Source organism: Python bivittatus, unplaced genomic scaffold (assembly GCF_059951505.1).
Source record: "Python bivittatus isolate LINGU-HERP-01145 unplaced genomic scaffold, Pbiv_v1 ctg000350_np1212, whole genome shotgun sequence".
Lineage (NCBI taxonomy): Eukaryota > Metazoa > Chordata > Lepidosauria > Squamata > Pythonidae > Python > Python bivittatus.
Window position 1 is genome coordinate 6,591,329 of NW_028277074.1, and position 22,418 is coordinate 6,613,746.

Below are 22,418 nucleotides of genomic sequence, written 5' to 3' on the forward strand. Positions count from 1 at the left end.
TACTTGGAGACACCAGTAATCTGTGATTAACATTCATACCTGAGCAAAATTCACTGCAGTAGCATCATGTAATGTCCATAATTGTCCTGGTGGGACTCCACATTGATTTTCAATAATCTTTTCTGTTCTGGAAATAAAAGTAGATTCAGTTGCTTCATGGAAACATAAGACTCAACATCAATAGACAGCAGGAACTTTAAAAAAGTGGTCTTGCAGAACAGTCAGAATGCATTTCAGTACTGTAACATCAGGAAACCTACTAAGATGGAGTAGAGAATCTTTATCAGTGAAGGAATTCATTTCTATTTATATCTGTGTGTACTTTAAATAAAACTCTTCCAGTTATGCACAATTTCACCAAAACTTTAAATGAGATTATTCAATGCAAAAAGATATATTGCTGTGAGAAAACATAAGCATCTGGGGAATCCCTCATGCCCTCCTATTCCAGTCTCTTGTTAAATAACTCATCAAACTTCTATCTGAGGTTTTGTGATTTCATAGTTCACTAGCTTTCTCCAACTGATCATCCCAGGAGAAAAACTGCCAATAACGGATAATTAAGTTGCATGGGGCTCTATTAAAACTTTACGAGACAATATTTTTGAGATCTATACTTGCAAATTAGCTGCAGTGGGCATTGTTAAGAAGATACTGTTTGCATAAGAAATAAACAGGAGAAGGATGTACATTAAACATATTCTCCATTGGCTGAAAATTGCAGCAAATTCATTTTAATCCATTCCAAAATTAGAAATACTGCCCTGAGCATTCATTAAAGATGCTATTGCTCATCAGGCAGACACATCAGGACAGAACTCCAGAGACAAACTTCCTTTCTCACATATAAGATGATTCACTTAATAATAAAATGCAAAAGAAATTGAAACCCAGTAAAACTTTTTATGAACTGAATAAAAGTAGCTAATGCTTGGATAGACTGATGTTCATACCATATATACTTACAGATAACTCTGCATCATATATTTAGTATTTTTATGGCTTCATTAGTGAAATTCTTTCATTGAAATATATCATAGGCTAATGCTACTGTTTATCCTTGGAGAAGATATTTTCAAGAATGCCTCATTCAAGTGAGATATGTAGTTGTATTGATATGGATGCTATAGTATGTGCTAATAAAGTCATAAAATATCTTTATTCTCATGCACACATAATTATTTGCAGAATTAGTCCATAGGGTTAAATTATTTCTAATCAGAAAGCTAACCTTTAAAAATTTAAGAACATATCAGAGCTTTTGGAAACAGTAATTGTTCTCAGTTTGGAGACCATAATGAAATATAATTAGAACGCTAAATATTCTATTTATAGGCAGTTGTTCTAAAAAAATTAGAGAACTGCATAGGTTCTTGGGAATCCTTCACATGCTATATTTTAGGATACCGTCAAGTTGCTTTAAGTACATAAGGTCAAAAACAGTATTTCCAGAACCATTTGCTACTAATCTTAAATGAACATATCTGTGCTTTATTTGCTTATTCGTTTGTTATATTTATATGCTGCCCATTCCTGTAGGCTCTGGGCAACTAACAATGTCAACATAAAATTATATACTAAATCAACCAGTACATCTAAGAATGTCAAAATCGGAAAAGATACAGAATTAGTGCATTGTTCTGAGTTGCCATATTTCTTTCTCGTTAGCTATTTTAATTTTTTTCTGTGCAACATAATCGTGACTTCTAAGAGTCCAACCCTTGTCCCAAAGGAGGGCATGCAGTGAACAAATTAAATCGTATATGCAATTATGTGTCTCAAATAAAAGTTCTTGGTTGGACCTAAAATAAGCTAAGGCCCTGCCTGGCATTCAGGGTGGAGTCATGGATGATGGTTTCCTCATCACTGCACTCAGTGCCAAAAAAGCTGCTCAGTGCACTGGTGTCTGTGGAAACCTGAGAATCCATTAACTTTTTGTGAGGAAGACCAAAGGGCATCTATTACATATTTTGTAATAGGCAGAAGGAATAATCTTGAGAAACAGGAGGACGAGCCACTACCAAGACAGTGGTCAGATAAAAGAAACCTGAGCCTGGACCAGAACTATAACCTGAGAAAACATGTCAGACAAGACTCTCCCTAGTTCTCAGGAAGATAAAGGGAGGAAAGAGAGAAGCACATTTAGACACTGCTAGATTCTGTTACCATAACCTTATAATAAAAGTAGTATTGGCCTGGTAGTATTCCTAGTTTGGTCTATCTTCAACTGCTAGCTTTATGCTGATCCACTACCACTGTATATAGACAAGATATCATCACAATATCCTTTTCTATTTGGTTAATAGGCCTGCCAACCATTCCATTAATATTTATGTTAGTGCAAGTGCTATATTGTACACAGTTTGAGGGATTAACCAAGAGATACTCTTTCAGTCAACAAATAAGGGAGTCCCCTAAGAAGCCAGATGGCAAGATAAGCTGGCTAAGCAGCTGGAAGACAGGAATGGTGCAGGCAATGGTATTCCCTGTGACACTCTACGGAAGTAAAAGCAGGATAGAAAGAATACTGATGCCTTTAAAATTTGGTGTTGGAGAAAACTGAAAATACCATGAACAGCCAAGAAAACAAATATCATTGAACAAATCAACCCAGACTTCTCACTCAAGGAACAAATAACCAGGTTCAAATTATCCTACATTGGACACGTTATGAGAAGACTAAGCAAGGATGGACTCAGTTATAAAAATTTCAAAAACTGCCCATGCTGCTGCATTTGGGGGCAACTGCAGCTTCTGGATTTTATTTGTCTATTATTTATTTATTAAATTTATACAGCTGCCCATCTCAAATACATGATTCTAGATGACTAATGATGAATGAAAACAAGATATAAACATTACTCAATTACTCACCCAGAGCCCCAGGTTCAGTAAAAAAAAAAAAAAAAAATACTAGGTCTTCAAGGCCTTACAGAAATCCAGTAGGGTTGGGGCAAGTCTAATCTTTGGTGGAATTATGTTTCAGATGGCAGACAGCATGACAGAAAAGGCTCCTTTCCTGGGTCTCACAGGATGACGCTACTCAATTGACAGGATCCAGACCATGTCTCTCCTGCCATATCTAACAGAACATGTAGAAAAAACTGGGGAGAGACTGCCCCACAAGTAACCTGGCCCCATGTTATGAAAGGCTTTATAGGTCACCACCAGCACCTTGAAGTGCACCCAGAAACATATTGGCCAGGGCATAAGTGACTGTGTGTGGAGCTTCCTGGTCCAGGAATGGGTGCAATTGGTACATAACTTGTAGCTGGGCAATTGCCCTCCTAGCCACAGCTACCATAAGTAGGAGGACCTCTAAATTGCTCGCAGATTCCATCTGGGATAGTACAACTCCATCTAGAACAAGAGGTAGAAAGTCCTCAGAACCAGAGGATCCTAAAACCCAGAACCACTTAGTCTAGGTAGGGTTGATTTGAAACCTGTTGTCTAGACCCCCACAGCCTCCAGACACTGAAATAGGACCTCCATGGCATCACTCACACAATCTGCTTGGAGATATAAAACTGGGTATCAGCACAATACTGATGATACTTCACCCAGTAGCTTCATGTAAATGTTAAATGGGAGAGGAGAGATTATTGAGTTCTGTGGCACCCCAGAAAGCAGGGGATGGCAGCTGGAACTCTCCCTCCAGAACCAGCCCAGAGGAAGGAGGAGAACCAGGACAAACAGTGCCACTCATCCCCAACCACCAGAGCTGGTCTTGAATTATACCATGATGATATCAAAGGCTGCTGAAAGGTCAAGAAGAGCAGGGATGGGTGCACCACCTCCATCCTGCTCCCACCAGAGGTCATCTAGAAGTGTGATCTAAGGCAGGTAGAGCACATTACAGTAATCCAAACGAGAGGTGACTATGGTATGAGTCACTGTGAGCAAGGCCTCCTGGCCCAGGAATGGGCATAGTTGGTGCAGAAGATGGACCTGTGCAAAGGCTTCACGTGGCCACAGCTGCTACTTGCTCTTCATGCAGAAGTTGCAAGTCCAGGAGGTCATCCAAATTGTGCATCAACTCTGATTGGGGAAGTGCACCCTTCATCAAAGTTCATTGACAAATGTGACCAATGCCATCTCAGTATTGTGACCCAACCTGAAACCTGATTGAAATAGAACCAAATAATCATTTCCTCCAGGATCTGCTGGAGCAGTTGCCTGAGCACTTTCTCAACAACCTTCCCTAAAAAGGAAAGGTTGGAGACTGGATGAAAGTTGTCCAATGATGGCTTCTTAAGGCAGGGGTGTACCACCACCTTCAAAGCTGAATTAATAGATAACAGATCTATTCTTCAGTAGTGGATAGACACATCTCTAGGGTGCCTCCTCTTCTCGTATTCAGCTTATTTCTCTAGATAATACTTAACTGCACATATGGTTGTCCTAATCCATAAATAAATCTTCAGCTGTGTAACACAGCCCAGTTCATTTTAGATTCACCAGCCAGCCTTTCTAAGCCATCAAGTCCTAAACTAGCCAAAGGTGTCTGGATTCATTTTAACTGCCAGCAATTACCTTGATTCCACTTATTCTCCTATTTTCCTTCTTCCCAGAGTTGTCTCCACGGTCCCTCTTTCCTCTACTATGATAACCTGATAAGAACTATGGAAGTGAATGTTGAACTTGAGTATTAATGCTTTTGAACTTTAGTGTTGGAGAAGACTCCTGAGAATACCATGGACAGACAAGAAAACAACTGGATTATCAAACAAATCAACCCAAAATTCTCACTCGAAGCATAAGTGACCAGACTCAAATTATCCTATTTCAGACACATTATGCAAAGACCTAGCTCTCTAGAGAAGGCTCTAGTGCAGGGAAAGGTGGAAGGAAAGAAAAGAAGAGGACAACCAGCAGCAAGGTAGATGGATTCCGTATAGTTGCTATAGGTGCATTGTTGGAAGACCTGAAAGATCAGGTTAGGGACAGGTCATCATGGAGAAAATCTATCTATGTGATCGCTAAGAGTCAACACCAACCTAATGGCACATAATCAACCCATCTCTTTTTTTCCTTATCAACATAACAAGCAAAAATTAACACAAAATATATGTTTGGGTTTCTGCATGGAAGTATGGTTATGTGATGAGCTGTCAAGAAGCCATGACAACTTCAGATGCATTGTAGAGTATTTTAGAAATCTGTATTGGAATCATAGTGATATGATGAAGAGCAGAACTGAAATAAAGAAACTGAAACAATTACTATCAGTATTAGCGTCCAAGAAAAAGATTATCTAAAGGAACCATAAATGCAATAACACTTAAATATGATATGACTCCAAGTCTAGACAGGACTTTTTTGGAATATTTTTTTTAAAAAATTATTTGATTCAACAAAACAACAAAAAATAGAAAACAAAAAAAATCGGTAACAACAAGCAGATTATACATATAAAGACTTCTGATATATGTATATAAAGTTTTGCATTATAGTTGCATTGAAAGATGACTGTATTTCATTATAACCATACATAGTCTACATCTGTTAGCAACAAAGTCACGGCTATGAGATGGGTGACCATATCAATTATTCAAATAAATAAAAAATAAGCTTGCTCAGATGTTACAAATAGTATCAAGTTTTAAAATAACTGAATAACTGGGGCCATAAATTTATCTTTACAGTGTTGAAGGACTAGTGTCTTAGTATTAAGAAGTGCATGGATAATTCATTTCGATTGCTTTGCCATCAATTTCCATGTAATAGATATGCAATTCAAAAGAATATGGACATCCAAAAACATTAAATCCTGTCTCAAAGTCAAATTAATATATGCAATTACTTCTTATTAGACCATCTTAGGGCATTGGAAAAATATGTGTTTTAATAAAATATTATTCTCATTCTTCAAGAACCCATTCTTTTTCTATACAAGACCAATGGCATCCATTAAATGAAAATACAATTTTTGTTCAATAAGATATAGTCTAAGATCTATTGAATAAGATCTGGTGAAATATTAAACTTTAGATGTGGTTTGCTTATAGAGTGAGGTTTGCTCTCTGCTATGGAATTAAGAAACTTTTTATGCAACACCAACCCAAAATACAAGGAAATTAATGATAGATTTTAAGGGCTTTATTTTAGCAATATAAGCATCTCACATTCATACACTCAGACCATGCATACTAACTGAACCCTCCTAATTGCTAGTCAAGTAAAAATAGGGCAAGGGGAGTCCCTTAGAGCACTCTCTGACATGATCTTTCAGGGAACTGAACATGGGACTTTAGACTTCTCTTTCCTCCAACTCTCTTTTTATAGGCAATGATGCAGTTGAATTGCTTGGTGTCCACAGCATCAATAATCAATTTTTAGTGGTCATTCATCTAGTAGTTTTGTTAGTTGTCCAGATGTCCTTTTTTGTGACCATATCATGACAGGGAAAACAAGAATGATACATTCAAGAATTCTTTATCCTTTTACACTTTGGCTTGGAACTTTCTTTCTTTCTTTCTTTCTTTCTTTCTTTCTTTCTTTCTTTCTTTCTTTCTTTCTTTCTTTCTTTCTTTCTTTCTCATTCATTCATTCATTCATTCATTCATTCATAAGATTTATATGTAATGGAAGGCATGTGTGAGGAGGATACTGGAATGGAAGATAAAGACTAACAGGAGGGAGGGTGTGCATTCCAGGAGAGGGTACAAGGCAAGGGCTTTCTCAGCCCACAACAAGACCGTGAGAAGAAGAAGAGGCTTAGGCTAGCCTTTCCCTAGAGTCTCACAGGGTATATCCACTAGTTGCTTTAGTATAGATTTAGTCTGGTGAGATTCTGTCTTTAGGGTGTAAGCAAATAAAGGAACTATACTGGACTGAACTGTCTCGTTGTTCTCAGGCTGGGCCTGACAATATGGCCACCCATCTTAAGCAACTCTGGGTGGCTCACAACAACAATAAAACCAATAAAAAAAACAATCATAAAACAGTAAAAACAGTGAAACAATGAAACAATGAAACAAAAACCCTTCACCGTAATCATTTCCTTTGGATGCCCCACAGCAGACTCAGCTGCACTTCTGCCTATACAATCCGATCCCAACACTCAGTAAAGATCCAGGTCTTAATGGCCTTCCAAAAGGCTAGAAGGGTGGGGGCTTGTCAAATTGCTAGTGGGAAGGTGTTCCTCAAGGTAGGGTCAGCCATGGAAAAGGCACACTTCCGAGGTCCAACTAGATGGCAAGATTTCAGGGAGGGACCTGGAGCACCCTATCTGATCTAGTGGATAGGCAGATATTCTTTGGGAGAGGTGATCCCACAAATAACCAGGTCCCGTGCCATGAAGAGCTTTAAAGGTGATAACCAGCACCTTGAATTGCACCAAATAAAACTGGGAGCCACTGCAGCTTGGACAATAGAGGGCAAAGTTACATGGGCAAACCTATGGGCACCCAATACTGTGTGTACCACTGCATTCTGGACCAGTTGTAACTTCCAAGAGATCTTCAAGAGCAGCCTCATATAAAGCACATTGCAGTAATCCAACCAGGAGATGACTAAGATGTGAGTGACCATGAGCAGGGCTTCCTAGTCCAGGAAAGGGCACAATTGGCGCGCTGTGCAAAGCCCCCCTAGCCACGGCTGCCACCTGCTCATCAAGAGGACCCCCAAACTGTGTACCAATTTGGTCCAGTGAAGTGCAAACCATCCAGAGTCAAAGATGACAAGTCACCAGACCCTGGGGTGCCAAAAACCCAAAGCCACTCTGCCTTGCCATTGTTGAGCTGAAGTCAGTTCATCCTCATCCAGATTCTTACAGCCTCAGGCACTTGGACAGCACCGCAATAGCATCATTTTGTCCATGTAGTCTCCAGAAGTCAAGACTGATTCAAAGGCAGAAGGCAGAGGAGGAAGAAATTGGCTTGAATTATAAAATGTTTGCACGGACATAATTGAAGGTTGATTGTGGAATGATAATAATGATATAGGATGGGAATAAAGCGTGCATGAGAATAAATAAAATTGTTATACTTTTGGCACCTGCCTCAAACCAAGAGCAAGATTTTCATATTGTTTGTTAACAAGAGATATTGAGATGAAAAGAATTAGGTTACAGGAATTTCAGCAACTAAATTATTATTCATACAGAACTAATTTATTCCCTGATATTTCTTAGAGTACAGACTTTTTTATTCTTCTTAATAACTTTCCTTTTGTGCAGATAATGAACAACCTTGCAGCTATCTGTTTACCAAATTATCTTCTGAATTTATGTGAACTAACCATCACAGGTATGCTTTATGCTCTATATTCATGCTTCCAACTGTCAGTAGAACAGTTATTTGCTCAGTAGAACAATCTTATTTGCTCTTTGTTGTAGAACCAGAACCCCAGCACTACCAGGAGAATCACAAGATTTCTTTCAACTGCCATTGCCCTATGCAGGAATATTTTTTTTTAAAAAAAAATTCTTTGTTAATATGTGATTTATTTTTGCTTTTTGTTTTAGTTTCTTTTATTGAATCTAGGTTTTGCTATATTTTATCAGTAGCCAATATATGAGTTGAATAGAAAAGGAAATATGTGAAGGTGATGTTGTCATATAGATTGAATTAGGGATGTGAAAAACTCACAAATTTGGGAATGGAAGCAGTTTGAGATTTCCTAGACACAATATTCCAGATGAAATGGGTCTACTTTGGGGTCAGCACACCCACATGGAACACCTCAAGCTGCTTCCAGTTTGGATGATTTATTTTCAGAAATGGCCAAACTGCCCACACAACAGCATTGCCCAAAAGAGGTTTGGTAGAGTTAGATGGGTGGTGACAAGTCTGAAGTATAAATAAATAGTCTGGAGAGGAAATAGACTTTCTGGACTTTTCCAGAATGTTCCATTACCAAATCAGTTTTGCACATTACTTGAGAGGATGAATGAACATTGATTCACAAAGCAAATATATGAAAGAAGATTGAATGGGAAAGGGAAGTCTTTAAAAGTAGTTATTGAGCAACTTCTCAAAAAGAGGCGAGTAGTTTAAAGAAGAAAAGGCAATGAAATGAGAGATGGGAGCGGGGAACAAAGATTGCTTGCAACGATAGAAAGAAGAGATGTGTATATTATGAAAATCGTGTTTGTTCCATGCATGGAATAAACACATTGTGGCTTGGGGATTCAGCTGGTCTGGTTCTAGACAGCTCATGATCCAGCTGAACTGAAATCAAAGATCTCTGGATATTGGTGGAAATAAATTCCTGATAGGTCCTGTTTTCCATGTGGCCTATGGACCTGCCCATCAATCAATTGTACTAGTGACTTCATTACCCTCTCTTTGCTGCTGCCGGAGCACTTGAAAGCAAGCATAGCATAACTTAACCAGCCCCACCTAACTCTTCCCCTGATCATCCCAGCTCCTTCATTTTGCTTCCCTTCACTGTTTCACATGCTATTTGTTGCTGATGATTTTGCCTTTTCCTTGCTGTCACCCACCCAAAATACTTGTATCTGGAACAAGCATGTATTAAATCATTTCCCAGACCCAAAAATGCAGGATTTTGGTCTTAATTGAAGGTGGAACACACATGCTTTGGTCTCAGCACAAAAAGGCCAAAGCAAGTTGTTACATGCATTGTATGGGCCATCCATGGAACATTTTGCACATCCCTAATAGAAAAGAATGGAAAGTTAATAGTTTTGATACAAACTAGAGTTATCTATATTTCCTTTTTTATTTCATACTCTTGATTTCTTTGGCTTACTATTTATTACTCTCTTTCTACACTTTTCATAATGTTATTCACTCCAAAGTGAATAACATTATGAGTATGTATGCTTGGTGTTCTACTTCCTGAATTCCTGAAGTTCAAGTAAATCTGGGAAAATAAAATCTTGCTGTATGGAGGCAAAAGATGTAATACTAGCAATCATAAAGCATTATGTTACAAATGTATTTTCTCTCCTTTATAGGTACTTTTCTGGAAATAAACATTGAAGGATTGGTGGGAAAATGCATGGAGGTTACATGGAGAATGCGTATACCGTTTTCTGGACCCCTGTGAAATACTATGAATAAGACAGAGCAATTGCACAATAAAACATCTGGAAGCACTCTCTTTTTCCCACTGCTGACCTGAAGTGCTATCTATCATACTTGAGTCAGAAGAAAACTGTATCAATATGGAATTTGCTGCTCCAATTGCAAATCCCTATCCTTTCTCTAATTGCCTCTGTTTTAGTCACTGGATTTTCCTCCATGTTAATGTGTGACAAAGTCTAGCGGACACTGTGTTTGGTTGATGTCAGAATAATGTTTGACACTGGAAAAGCTAAGGATGTTTTAAGGCTGTCTCAATCATGGGTGGGGGTATATTTGTGTTGTATTTAAGTGCAAATAAGGAAAGGCCTTTATTATATTTTGATTCTTGGTCAGCATCTGAATAAAGAAGAAATCATTCCTCCTGCCTCCACACTCTTCTATTTTCAGTCTATCAGGGCTAACTGGAGAACTGAAAGAATTAAAAAATGATTTTACAGAATAATTTACCCATGTTGGAAGTACTGTCGGTTAAAGTTAATTGCTAAAATTGATATATAAGAAAAATTTACCCAATACCAGATCTTGAAATAAAACCCAGTTTATATTCTGAATAGGATATCAATACATTTTTCATTCAAACAGAATAGCTAAATGCCAAATAAAATGCACCCCATATTTCACTATATATTGTATGATTTAAAATGATACACTTTTTCCTGTTAAGTCCATTTATAAACAATAAACAGGTTGCAGTGCTAGCCTCTGTGTCCTATTGGATTTATTAGAACTTAGTCTTCCACAAGTGCATATAGGATCACAGTCTAATTGCTTGCTCTTTGCATGTGTCCCTGAGATGCTTCTCTCCATACAATATGTCCCCCAGGTCTTATTCCAATAGTTAAATAATGCTTCCTGAATTAATCTATAGGGGTCGTAGAGGAAGCAATGCTGTTGTAAATACAGCAACTGCAGGTAGGTACAATATTCTTTCTGAACAACATGTTGGATTGCAAAATTGGTAAGTCACACTCTTCTGCCTGTAGAACCATAAGTAACTCCTACTAGGGACAAAATATCAGAAATGACATACACATTTTGGAGATTATAGTCAATTCATTTGTGAAGTCTTCAAAATATTTTATACTACCAAGTATGACTTCACACATTTGTTCAGCACTCAAGAAATACAAGTTCATGATAAGTTCCACGTATGAAGCTTCTTTCGCCCATGTAACAACAGGAATGTTAATCTAATCCCAAGTATAATACCTATAAATGGATGCTGTTGACTCATTCAGCTGTGAGTGACAGACAAAGTAATATATGTGAACAATTATTTCTGCTTTCTTTGAGTGCAAGTGTAAAATATTGTCGTGAGTTTGACTAATTGCTGTTAATTGGTTTATAACTATGACTTTGCATACAGAATGCCTAATTGAAGCCAGGCATTAATATATTCTACCTCAAATTACAGACTAGGGATATTTCCTACATATACAATTTCTTTTAATTTGGAAGAACCACTTAGTCTCTGCATAGAGGAAATTACTCTTCACTCATTCACAATTAATAAATTGCTTATTAAGAACCCTACTCACTGGTAGTCACCGTGTAAAATGGCTCTATCATTTAGACAGCGACGTAGCTATCGTAGGCAGTTGATTCTGAGAGTATGTTGCAACTGTATGAACATCAGCTTGCCCTATGCCCAGTAGGTTAGGTTGCTGTCTTCAAATGTGGTAGAAGCAACTATATATTGAAGTAAGAATTAACTGCCAGTCTATTTTAACTTCTTGATATCAAATGAGGAGAGTGCCATTGTGGTTTCTCCTCCAGAATACAGATTTTGGCAGCAGAATTAATACAAGAAAACAGAAAACTCTTAAAAGATGATCTAAAATTTAGCTTGACATAATATTAGATCAATCCTAAAAGTACTTTAGCTAATAATGATTGCAGCTACTTAGATAATTATGGAATTCCTCCCAAGTGACTGTTTCAAAGAAAGCCTGGGCTGATTTGTATGACCTATCTTATACCAAAAGCCATTTTTCATTTTACTTGAGAAATACCAGATTCTCCTCCATCTTTTTTTTTTTCAATTTCCTAAAAACAAAAGGTTTTTTAAAATAAAATAAAATAAAAACAAAAATAAAAGGTAGAAATTTCAATTTCAATTTGGGCCGCATAGTAGATGAAAATTAAATGCTTTTTATGATCTATTTTAAATTGTTATATGCTTATATTGTCTGACACTGATGGCAGGAGAGTTCATAATAATACAATGTTAACAGAATAGACCCCGCAAATAATAAAACAGAGTGATTAAAAGGATGGAATAAAATTTACAGAGGCATCATACTTAGACTTCAATCCAATATACAGTTTCCTGGGAAAAGCACTCCTGAACATGATGGGACTTATTTACAAGTAAAAACAGATTTGCAATGCAAACTAGAACTGCATAAATAAAATAGCATTTGCTTAGCTTCCCCACTCTGAAATTTTTGGCTTCTTTATTGTACCAATTGTTCTGGCAACAAGTGCCAGAAATGTTGCTGCTTATATTAATTTTAAAGCTCCAAACAGCTTGGAACTGACCACTTGAAAGATTGTGTCCCTCTTCCATGAATGGTTGCTTTCAGAAGAAATATCTTTGGGGTGGAGAGAGGGAGCGGGAGAAAGAATAATAACTCTCTGCATGACTGGTTGGATTGCAAAAGAACCATAATAACCTAACAAACTATCCTTGATTTGCAATACTAATAGGGTATGTCTGATATCTTAAAAACTTTCTGTCAATCAGTGTGTATTAATCTTTGGTAAGCTAGTGCCCTCCAAATGTGTTAATTACTATTCCTATCACCATTGCAAACATACCAACTTGGTGGTTGGGGATGATGGGAGTTGAAGTTCAATATTTCCAGAAACATAACCATCTGAGGACTGCTGATGCAAACAGCAGATTGACCACTAAAATTGACTCACGATGGTATTAAGGAACAACTATTCACATATTAAGGTAGACTAGGTGGTTGGTCATCTGAATGCACTCTCAGTATATATATATCCTATCAATATATGTGCATTTTAATGAGTTCTGCTCAAAATTGCCCATCTAACAAATGATAGAAACATGTTAAATTACCTGTCTACCTGTCTACCTGTCTACCTGTCTGTCTGTCTGTCTGTCTGTCTATCTATCTATCTGTCTGTCTGTCTGTCTGTCTGTCTATCTGTCTATCTATCTATCTATCTATCTATCTATAATTTAACATGTTTCTATCATTTGTTAGATGGGCAATTGTGAGCAGAACTCATTAAAATATATATCTGTGTATGGCATTAGTACTTTGCTTTTCATAACAGTTGCTGTATCCCTGGACATATTACAACACAACAAAAACAAAATATAACATGAGATACACAACAAAACTTATATACAAATAATGCAGTTAATATATAATTTAAAGCATAATTCAATTTACATTTGCAAGTCTCCTCATGTTTGAGTAATAGCTTGACCATCCACTTAAGATGGAATAGAGAGGTCTCCATTATCATAGTTCGTAATTAGTCTCAGTTCACGCAGCCAAAGTACAGCTCTTATGCAATCACAATGGAACCACTCCTACATAAGAAGGAGGTCTTACCTGGCTTGGGGGATTCTGATGTCCAGATCCCCACAGAAAGAACTGAAGATGCTTAATTATCATGAAATACAGATTGAGTTTTTTGGGACAATGGGAATGAGAAGAAAAAGTGGCTGGCATCTTGAGCAGCACTACATCATACTTCAGTCCATTTGTAATTTTTACATACACTATGTATTAAATCAGTGATGTTAAAAAATAGAGATTTAAGATCGATCTTAAGACAGTCTATATTGGTTCAAGTACTACAAAGCCAAGAAATCGAAACTTAAGGTTCTTCTCAGACATGCCTTTATCAACAATGACGTTACACAGGATGACAAACTTATAACTGTTTACAAGTTATCCTCTGCCAAATTCAGGTAGAAAGAATGCAGGCCAAAGACCAGGCTACACATATTCCAGTTATTAGTTCAACAGATACTAGTTCTATAAACAATGAGTTATGGCACTTATGTCAGAATATTGTTTTTATTTGTTTTGTGACTCTCATAGAGAGGTACCAGTGTGTTTCTGCAATATTTGATGGAACCAAAAAATTTGTTTAGGTCTTTGGTTTGTGATAACCCATATAACTTTGGACGTCCTTTTTTTCAAACAACTGACCCTGGCCTATCAGCAATGCTTAGAAACTCTACTCAATTTCAAATACCACAAGCCATAGAAGTTAATAGTATGTTAATTGAGAAAAATTGGTATGAAATACCCTTAGGCTTCTAGAATGAATTTGGTTTGGGCATTATGTAATTTGCTTCTCTATGAGGAAATGAAGAATTAACTCACCTAGAAGCTTTGTGATGGTTTTATTTAGAATAAATAAAAGAATTCTCATGAAAATTCCATATGGAAGATGTCTATTTTTGTATATATTTCTGCTACAAAAGCTTATATTTGATTTAGAAGAAAGTGCTGTTTTTATGAGAAAAATATGCACCTTATAGGATATAAAAGAAAACTACAAAATAAGACCAAGTTGTATACAATATAATAAAAATAAAAGGAAAGCAAAGATTTAGTATGCAATGGTCCTGATAGTTATTTATGCAGTAATATATTTTTTAAAACTTCATCTTGTTTTGAGAACGTGGTCTGTGGGTACCAGGAAAATAAACTGTTGTGTTCTCTTGTTTTGCATCAAAAGACAACATTGTCCACAAGGGGTTTATTGCATGGGGGCAAGTATTCTAAGAATTATATAAAATGAACTTGAATATTTTTAAAATGGAAATTTCCAAGGTGCTATTACACCTACATCTCTGAATACAATGTTGCGAATCAATATCTATCTATCTATCTATCTATCTATCTATCTATCTATCTATCTATCTATCTATCTCTCTATCTCTCTATCTCTCTATCTCTCTATCTCTCTATCTCTCTATCTATCTATCTATCTATCTATCTATCTATCTATCTATCTATCTATCTATCTATCTATCTATCAGCACAGTGCTTGAGAATAATTTTTTTCCCTTCTCATCCAACATCTTAAAATTACCAGTTTGAGGCAGCTACTACTTAGAAGCTTTGCTTTCTTTATGGAGTTTGTGGGAGTTTAACTGATCTCAGTCACCCTGCAGTATATATGCTACAATAGTATATGATGAACATGATATGATGTTCAATGATTAATGTCTTTTGAGTCAGACTAGGGTTGTTTCCTACTGAAGCATGCTTTGGGGTGAGTGCGATCAGAGCTAGCAGTGGCTGATAAAGAAAGAGATCTTGGAGTAATGTTAAACAGTTCAATGAAGTTGTTGACACAGTGTGCACTCACTATAAAAAAGGCCAACAACATGTTAGCGATAATAAGAAACGGTATTGAAAATAGAGATGGCAATATCATAACGCTATAAATCAATGGTATAACTGATCTGGAATATTGTATGCAGGTTCTGGTTGCCGCTCCTAAAAAAGGGTAGAATGGAGCTAGAGAAGGTTCAAAAGAGGGCAATTAAAATGATTAGGGGGTTGGAGCAGCTACCCTATTAGGAAAGGTTGGAACACTTGGGGGTTTTTTATCCAGAAAGGAGGTGAACAAGAGGGGATTTGATTGAGATGTACAAAATTATGCATGGTGTGGGTAAAGTGGACAAGGAGAAGCTAATGACAACAGGTATAGCAATCAGAATTGACAATGAAGATATTGACATGGTAGATAGCTTCTGCCTATTAGGATAGTTAGGATTACTATCAACAGTAAAGCAACCAGTAGTCAAGAAACATGCTCTGCATTAGCGTTTGGTATGGTAGCAATAAATAGCTTGGAAAAGATATTCAGAAGTTGTGATGTGTCAATGCCTACAAAGATCAGAATCATATAGGCAATGATTTTTCTGTGATATTCTATGAAAGCAAAAGTTGGACTTTGAAGAAGCAGGATAGAAAGAGTATTGATGTTTTTGAACTTTGGTGTTGGAGAAGACTCCTGAGAATACTGTGGACAGCCAAGAAATCAAACAAATGGATCATAGAACAAATTAGCCCAGAGTTCTTACTTGAAGAACAAATGTTCAGGATCACATTATCATATTTTGGATATATTATGCAAAGACCTAACTCTGGAGAAGTATATAATGCTGAGAAAGGTGGAAGGAAAGAGAAAACAATGGTGACAAGCAGCAAGGTGGATGGAGTCAATTACAGAAGCAATTGGTGGATCACTGAAATATCAGAATGACCAGGCTGGGAATAGATCCTGAAGAAAATCTGTTAATATGGTCACTAAGAATAAACACTGACTTGATGGCACATAATCATCACATTTCATAGTTGTTATATTCAAATACTCTTCAATCTTTTCTGGAACCGATAGCTACCTACTATATAATTTTAATATAATATATTTATAATATAATATAATATAATATAATATAATATAATATAATATAATATAATAATCAATTTAACAAATTGCTCCATCATCTCCTTCATTGTGGAAGCATGTTCATTCCATCTCAAATAGAATAGTTATTTTGTCTTGTTCCTTTCACAGATGGTAAGCCAGCAATTTATCTGATGTTATCTTATTGAAAATATTTCTGTTTAACAAAATTCAACTTATACATCTTACTTCCATTAAACCTAGTTGATTATGAATTGCTTTAAATTTTTGTTCTAAGTCCTGGCTGAGTGATGCTTGTATTTTAATTCTAATTGCTTCAGTTTTGGATACATTATGGAAAGACCTAGTTCTCTAGAGAAGTCTATAATGCTGGGAAAGATGGAAGGAAAGAGAAAAAGAAGATGGCAAGCAACAAGGTATTATTCTGTTTTTGCATGGCTTTATTTGTATTTGATGCGAGAGATCAAATATTCTGGAGTGCCATACTGTAGATAAAGAAACATCATAAATTTAATTGATTTGGAAGAAGCTGTTCAATTTCTGTTGGTACTTCAATTTTATGTCTTCTTGCACTGATAGGAGTTTGTTAAATTTCTATTTCTTTGGTATGAAAGTTTCTCTGTTTATTCTTACATTTATGAGTTATGGTCTACATATGTAGGAGCTGCAACTTCCATGTTTATGAAATTAATTAATAATGTGTTAGAAATCCAGCACATACCTGTTTTTGAGTAAGTTTTATGAACTGAAGAATAGCAAGTATATATATATATTTCTCTACAGGATATTTGTAAGTCTACACATATAAGACATTTGTGAGCAGTTTACCAGAGTATCTTTTTAGGCAAAGCAGATTTGTCCATATTTGGAAAAATAGGATTTCTTCCTGATTGTATGTGTGGACAGCCAGTTGCAAAACTCTTTAAGGCTCTCAGGGGAATGATAGATGACCCTTGTTGCCACCTGTATACTATCTATGTTGCATTGTGAGCTATTTGCATTGTTCCTAACAGATAAAGGTGCTCAGATTAGTGCTGGATTTGATACCACTTTGGACAGTACCATGTTTAAGGTGCTTACTGCAGTATATAATAACATGTTTGAGCTAGTTTTATTGCTTATATCTTGAGATGGATAAATTCCTTAGATCAGTTTCACCATTTTTCTATTGGATTCCTTTCCAGTTTGCTAATAAGGTTTTCCAAAGCCGCATTCCCTACATTAAAAAAAAAGATTATTAGTATCTTTCTGTGGCAAGCAGAGTTTTCCCCATGTTAAAGATAGTAATGAAGCTTCTGGTTAAGAAGCATCCTTGGATCTGACCAATATTAATATGCTAGATTGATCTCAATATGCTATATTAGTCAAGTTGCTAAAGAAGCCAGTGTTGATGGCAGCTGTAAGAGGAAACAGATTATCTAGAACTGTTGCAGTCTTGATTCGGACTCAGATTTGGCAGAGAGATGGTCTTAAGTGCTCTGATTGGTGATCTTTTACCAGGAGATAGGAGAACTGTAATCCTGTTGATAGTAAATCTCTTAGTTGTTTTTGACACTTTGAACAAAATATACTTTGAGGGTGATTGATTGATTGATTGATGATTTATTATGTGTCATCAAATTGTTTTCGACTCTTAGCAACCACATTTTCTCCATCTGTATCTCTAACCTTTCAAGTCTCCCAACAGTACACTCATTGCCACTGCAACTGAGTCCATCCACCTTGCTACTGGTTGTCCTCTTCTCTTTCCTTCCACCTTTCCCGGTATTAGAGCCTTTTCCAGAGAGCTGGATCTTTGCATAACATGTCCGAAGTAGGATAATTTGAGTCTGGTCATTTGTATCTTGACTGAGAACTCTGTGCTGATTTGTTTGATGATCCATTGGTTTGTTTTCTTGGCTGTCCACAGTATTCTCAGGAGTCTTCTCCAACACCAAAGTTCAAAGGCATCAATACTCTTCCTATCCTGCTTCTTGAAACTCCAACTTTCACTTCCATAGAGTGTCACAGGGCATACCACGGCTACTTTGGGAGTGCCTGAAGAAATTGAAAGTTGCAGACTATACTTTGTGGTAGCTTTATCTTACCAATCAGGGCATTGTCAGAAGATTTCTTTGGAGATATCTGCTTGAATCCTTAGATATTGTCGTAGGTGATTCCTCTTGTATCCCATTTTATGTAATATCTGCATGAAAGGATCATACGTAGATGGAAGGAAGATACTCTGAGATTAGTAATATCATAAACAAAGAGCAGGAAAGTAACAGATAAAGAGGGAACCCAGAAGGATCGCTCTAACCCACTGCCCCTTGTAATCAATAAGTTGTCAGTTTCTGAGAGCAGTGCATCTGAACCCACATCTTAACATCTCTTTTGACAGGCTTACTCGCTGAACTATAACTGCTACCATCTCTCGGACTCTGTCAAACTCTGGGCACAATCTTAATGAGTCTGTCTGCCAGTATCTCTTCTGATGAACAGTATTTCAACTCAGTGAGTCCTCCTTCTTGAGCATCTCACATATAATAATATTTAATGTCTATGTGCATTGTCCTAGATGTAGTTTTATCCATTGGGAGAACTGAACATATCCCTGGCAGTTTCAAACATGACTCATGGCTCATCTATCCCATAGTCCCTTAAAAGTTCACAAAGCCACACAGTCTTTGTTGACTTTCTTACTAGCTTAAACTTCTGTTTTCCAATAGCTCACAGGTCCATTAATTCTCTTTGATGGCTTTTCATCAAGGTGGAAGGAAAAAATTCAGCTGACCTGTGTTATTAAGACCTTTTTCTGCTGCCCCAGGTTTTGAGTGCACTAAAGCTGAAATCTGTCAAAGAGTTTTTGACATTGCAACAGATGGATTTGAATACTACAGACAATTTTCAGTGGTGGGTTCCAATTTGAAACCCTTTTATGCCTTCAAGCTAATTCCTTAACCTCATCTGCCCAGCACACTGTAGAGCTTTTCTTTGGCCCGGTTCAATGCCTTATCCTCAGCAGTACTAAATAGGAAGTACTGTAGGATCCTGTTCACTGAGAGATCCCTCAGGAGAAATCCCATGCTGTAAGAGATAGTTTGCATCCTTATCCTTTCTATCCTGATGAGGAGGAAAGGGAAAAGAAGGAAGGAATTACTTTTCAAGCTGATCGAAGAGGAGAGCCAACATAAACTCTCTTTGGAGGTGGGGCTGGCCTTCTTGTGGCAATTTAGGAGGAAACTTAAACATTCATTTATATACCCAATCTTTTACTGCTATTATTGTGTTTTTCCTCTTATTTTCATTTTATGGATATTTTCATTATATCTTTGTAAGTCATGCAGTAAGGGGGAGAGTGGCATAACCCTTAATAAAAATAAAGGCATCCAAAATCTATAAACTGTTTGCTATGTACTGTTCTTGCTGTATACCTCCCTGTAACAAGACTGATAGAATTGTAATGGTCCTGCTCCATAAGGAAATCCAAATTAAAGCATCCTGACAGATGGCTGCCCAGGCTCTGCTTAAACATTTTTCTGAGTAATTGGTTCTATGGTCTCCTCAGGCTGTTAGGAAGTTTTCCATAACATTCCATCTGCCTTCCTATAACCTGAATCCATTATTTCATTCTTGTAGTCTGAAATGATGGAGATTCTATCATTGCAGGTATTTTAAGAATGCTTTCGTGTGCTCTCTTTTATAAAGGCTCATGCATCCAAATCCATAAAAACTCAAGATGTTGTCTATAATTATAAATAATATTACATATTGATTGGATTGATCAATCAATTTGTCCTTCAGTCATTGCGACTTTCATTTATTCTAACAAGCAAATAGAAATTATAAATAGAAATTATTAGATGCATTGAGACTACATGAAAACTTTGAGGGAATTCTACAAAATCAAAATGAAAAAGAAACTTGCATGTATAAGACAGAAATAGTTTGGATATTTAATTTCTAAACAAGTGCTAGTGAGCAAACGTAGTGTAACATATAAAATAGGAACATAATCAAGAGCAGCCAATGTTGTTTATTACAAGAGATCAGAATAAATATATTGCAAAACTTAAAGCTATGCTATACAGGGAGTTACTGGGGTGTAGAACCAGTATAATACATAGGACAAAGAACTTAAATCTAGTTTATGCTTTATATTCAAGCAGTTCTGGGAATAGTTCTTTTTTTCCATTTATCATTTATGATATATATGTGTATTTGCATACTTATATAGTAACTTTGTGAGATTCACAAAACAATTAAACAATGATTTATGAAGCACACAGGTTGGATTCACACCATACCCAAACAAACCATATTACAGCATAATGGTGGTACATGAATCCAGCCAGTATGTTTTTTGCTGTATTGAATGTCTTGTATATATTGACTATTTGGTCTTTGAGAGTTTCTTCCTTACTTTTTCAGAAACAAAGCAATTTAAATGGAAAACCGAACCTTCATAAAGGAATTTATTTTCCTGGGTTTTTCAAACCACCCAGATCTCTATATTCTATTCTTTTTTATATTCTTAGCCATCTACATAATAACTTTAGTGGGGAATGCTCTGATCTTCATCTTGATCAAGACTGATGTGACTCTGCATGCACCTATGTACTATCTCTTGACAAATTTGTCCTTTGTAGACATTTGTTATATCTCAGCCACAGTTCCTGTTATGCTGATTAATTTCTTTCGACTGAGGAAAACTATCTCATATATAGGATGCATTGCCCAATTGTTCTTCCTCATTACTTGTGCAGGAACAGAATGTGTACTCTTGGCTGTCATGGCATATGATCGATATGTGGCTATATGTAGTCCTTTGCATTATTCCAGCATCATGAACCATAGTGCTTGCAGGAAGATGGCAGGGTTCTCTTGGTTGTGTGGTTTAGCAAACTCATTGGTGCACACCCTCCTCACATCATCCTTAATCATCTGCAAGTCCAATCAGCTCAGCCACTTCTTCTGTGATGTTCCCTTGCTTCTGAAGCTGTCTTGCTCAGATACATCAGTGAATGAATCTGTACTCCATCTAGCCAGCGCCTTGATAGGACTCAGCCCCTGCCTCTTCACACTGATCTCCTACATCCACATCATCAGCACTGTTCTCAAGATCAACACCTCCAAAGGCAGAGCTAAGGCTTTTTCTACCTGTGCTTCACATCTGATTGTGGTTGTGGTATTTTATGGTACTGCTAACTTCAATTATAACAGGCCTAGTTCAGGATACTCCCTGGATACTGATACTTTGGTTTCCTCTCTATATTGTATTGTGACACCCATGTTAAACCCAATTATCTATAGTCTCAGGAATAAAGAGGTAAAGGCCAGCCTAATGAAAATGAGCAAGAAATATTTTTCTTCAGCAGTTAGAAATTGAGCAGGAAAAAAAAAAGATTTCTAACTCGCCAAGTTACTTAATTTAACTCAGGTAACATATGTTATTACAGATATGATGAGAGATACATTCTGATTTTGGAAATTCCATTGAAGCATTTGCAAAAATTTAGATTATAATAGAATAGCTTTAAAACCAAAATTATACATTTGATAAAAGGAAATAATTACATAATTTTTTATGTAAAAAAATTATTTATTTAAGAATCATCTACAACATCCTTACCAATCTTGTAATTTTCATATGTTTGCAACAGTAACTTCCAGGAGATTTGATGGCTGAGATGCAGTCTCAAAACATCTGGAAGATGCAAAATATTTTGAGTTATAAAATGGAACATTCAATAGAATCATAACAATACTAATAACACAAATACAATATCAACATAAACATTATCAGCAATTTGTTGTCTTTTAATTGTACTCAACCTCCTAACAGAGCTAATTCTAATTAGTAATTTTGCTTTAGGGCTGGTTTCATTTGTGAGCTGTCTTTTCTTTTTTTTAGTGTCCAGAACTGCAAAGTAATATTCACATGAA

General features: G+C 36.5%; 1 protein-coding gene across 1 annotated transcript; it reads left to right on the top strand.

The window, feature by feature from the left end:
- Positions 1 to 20,919: 20,919 nt before the first annotated feature.
- LOC107326120 (olfactory receptor 5V1-like) lies at positions 20,920 to 21,861 on the top strand. The gene has a single exon (XM_015888027.1). The coding sequence runs from the start codon at positions 20,920 to 20,922 to the stop codon at positions 21,859 to 21,861; it is 942 nt and encodes a 313-aa protein (XP_015743513.1).
- Positions 21,862 to 22,418: the final 557 nt, after the last annotated feature.

Coding starts and splice junctions, on each gene's coding strand:
- LOC107326120 (XM_015888027.1), top strand. CDS start 20,920: ATGGAAAACCGAACCTTCATAAAGGAATTTATTTTCCTGGGTTTTTCA.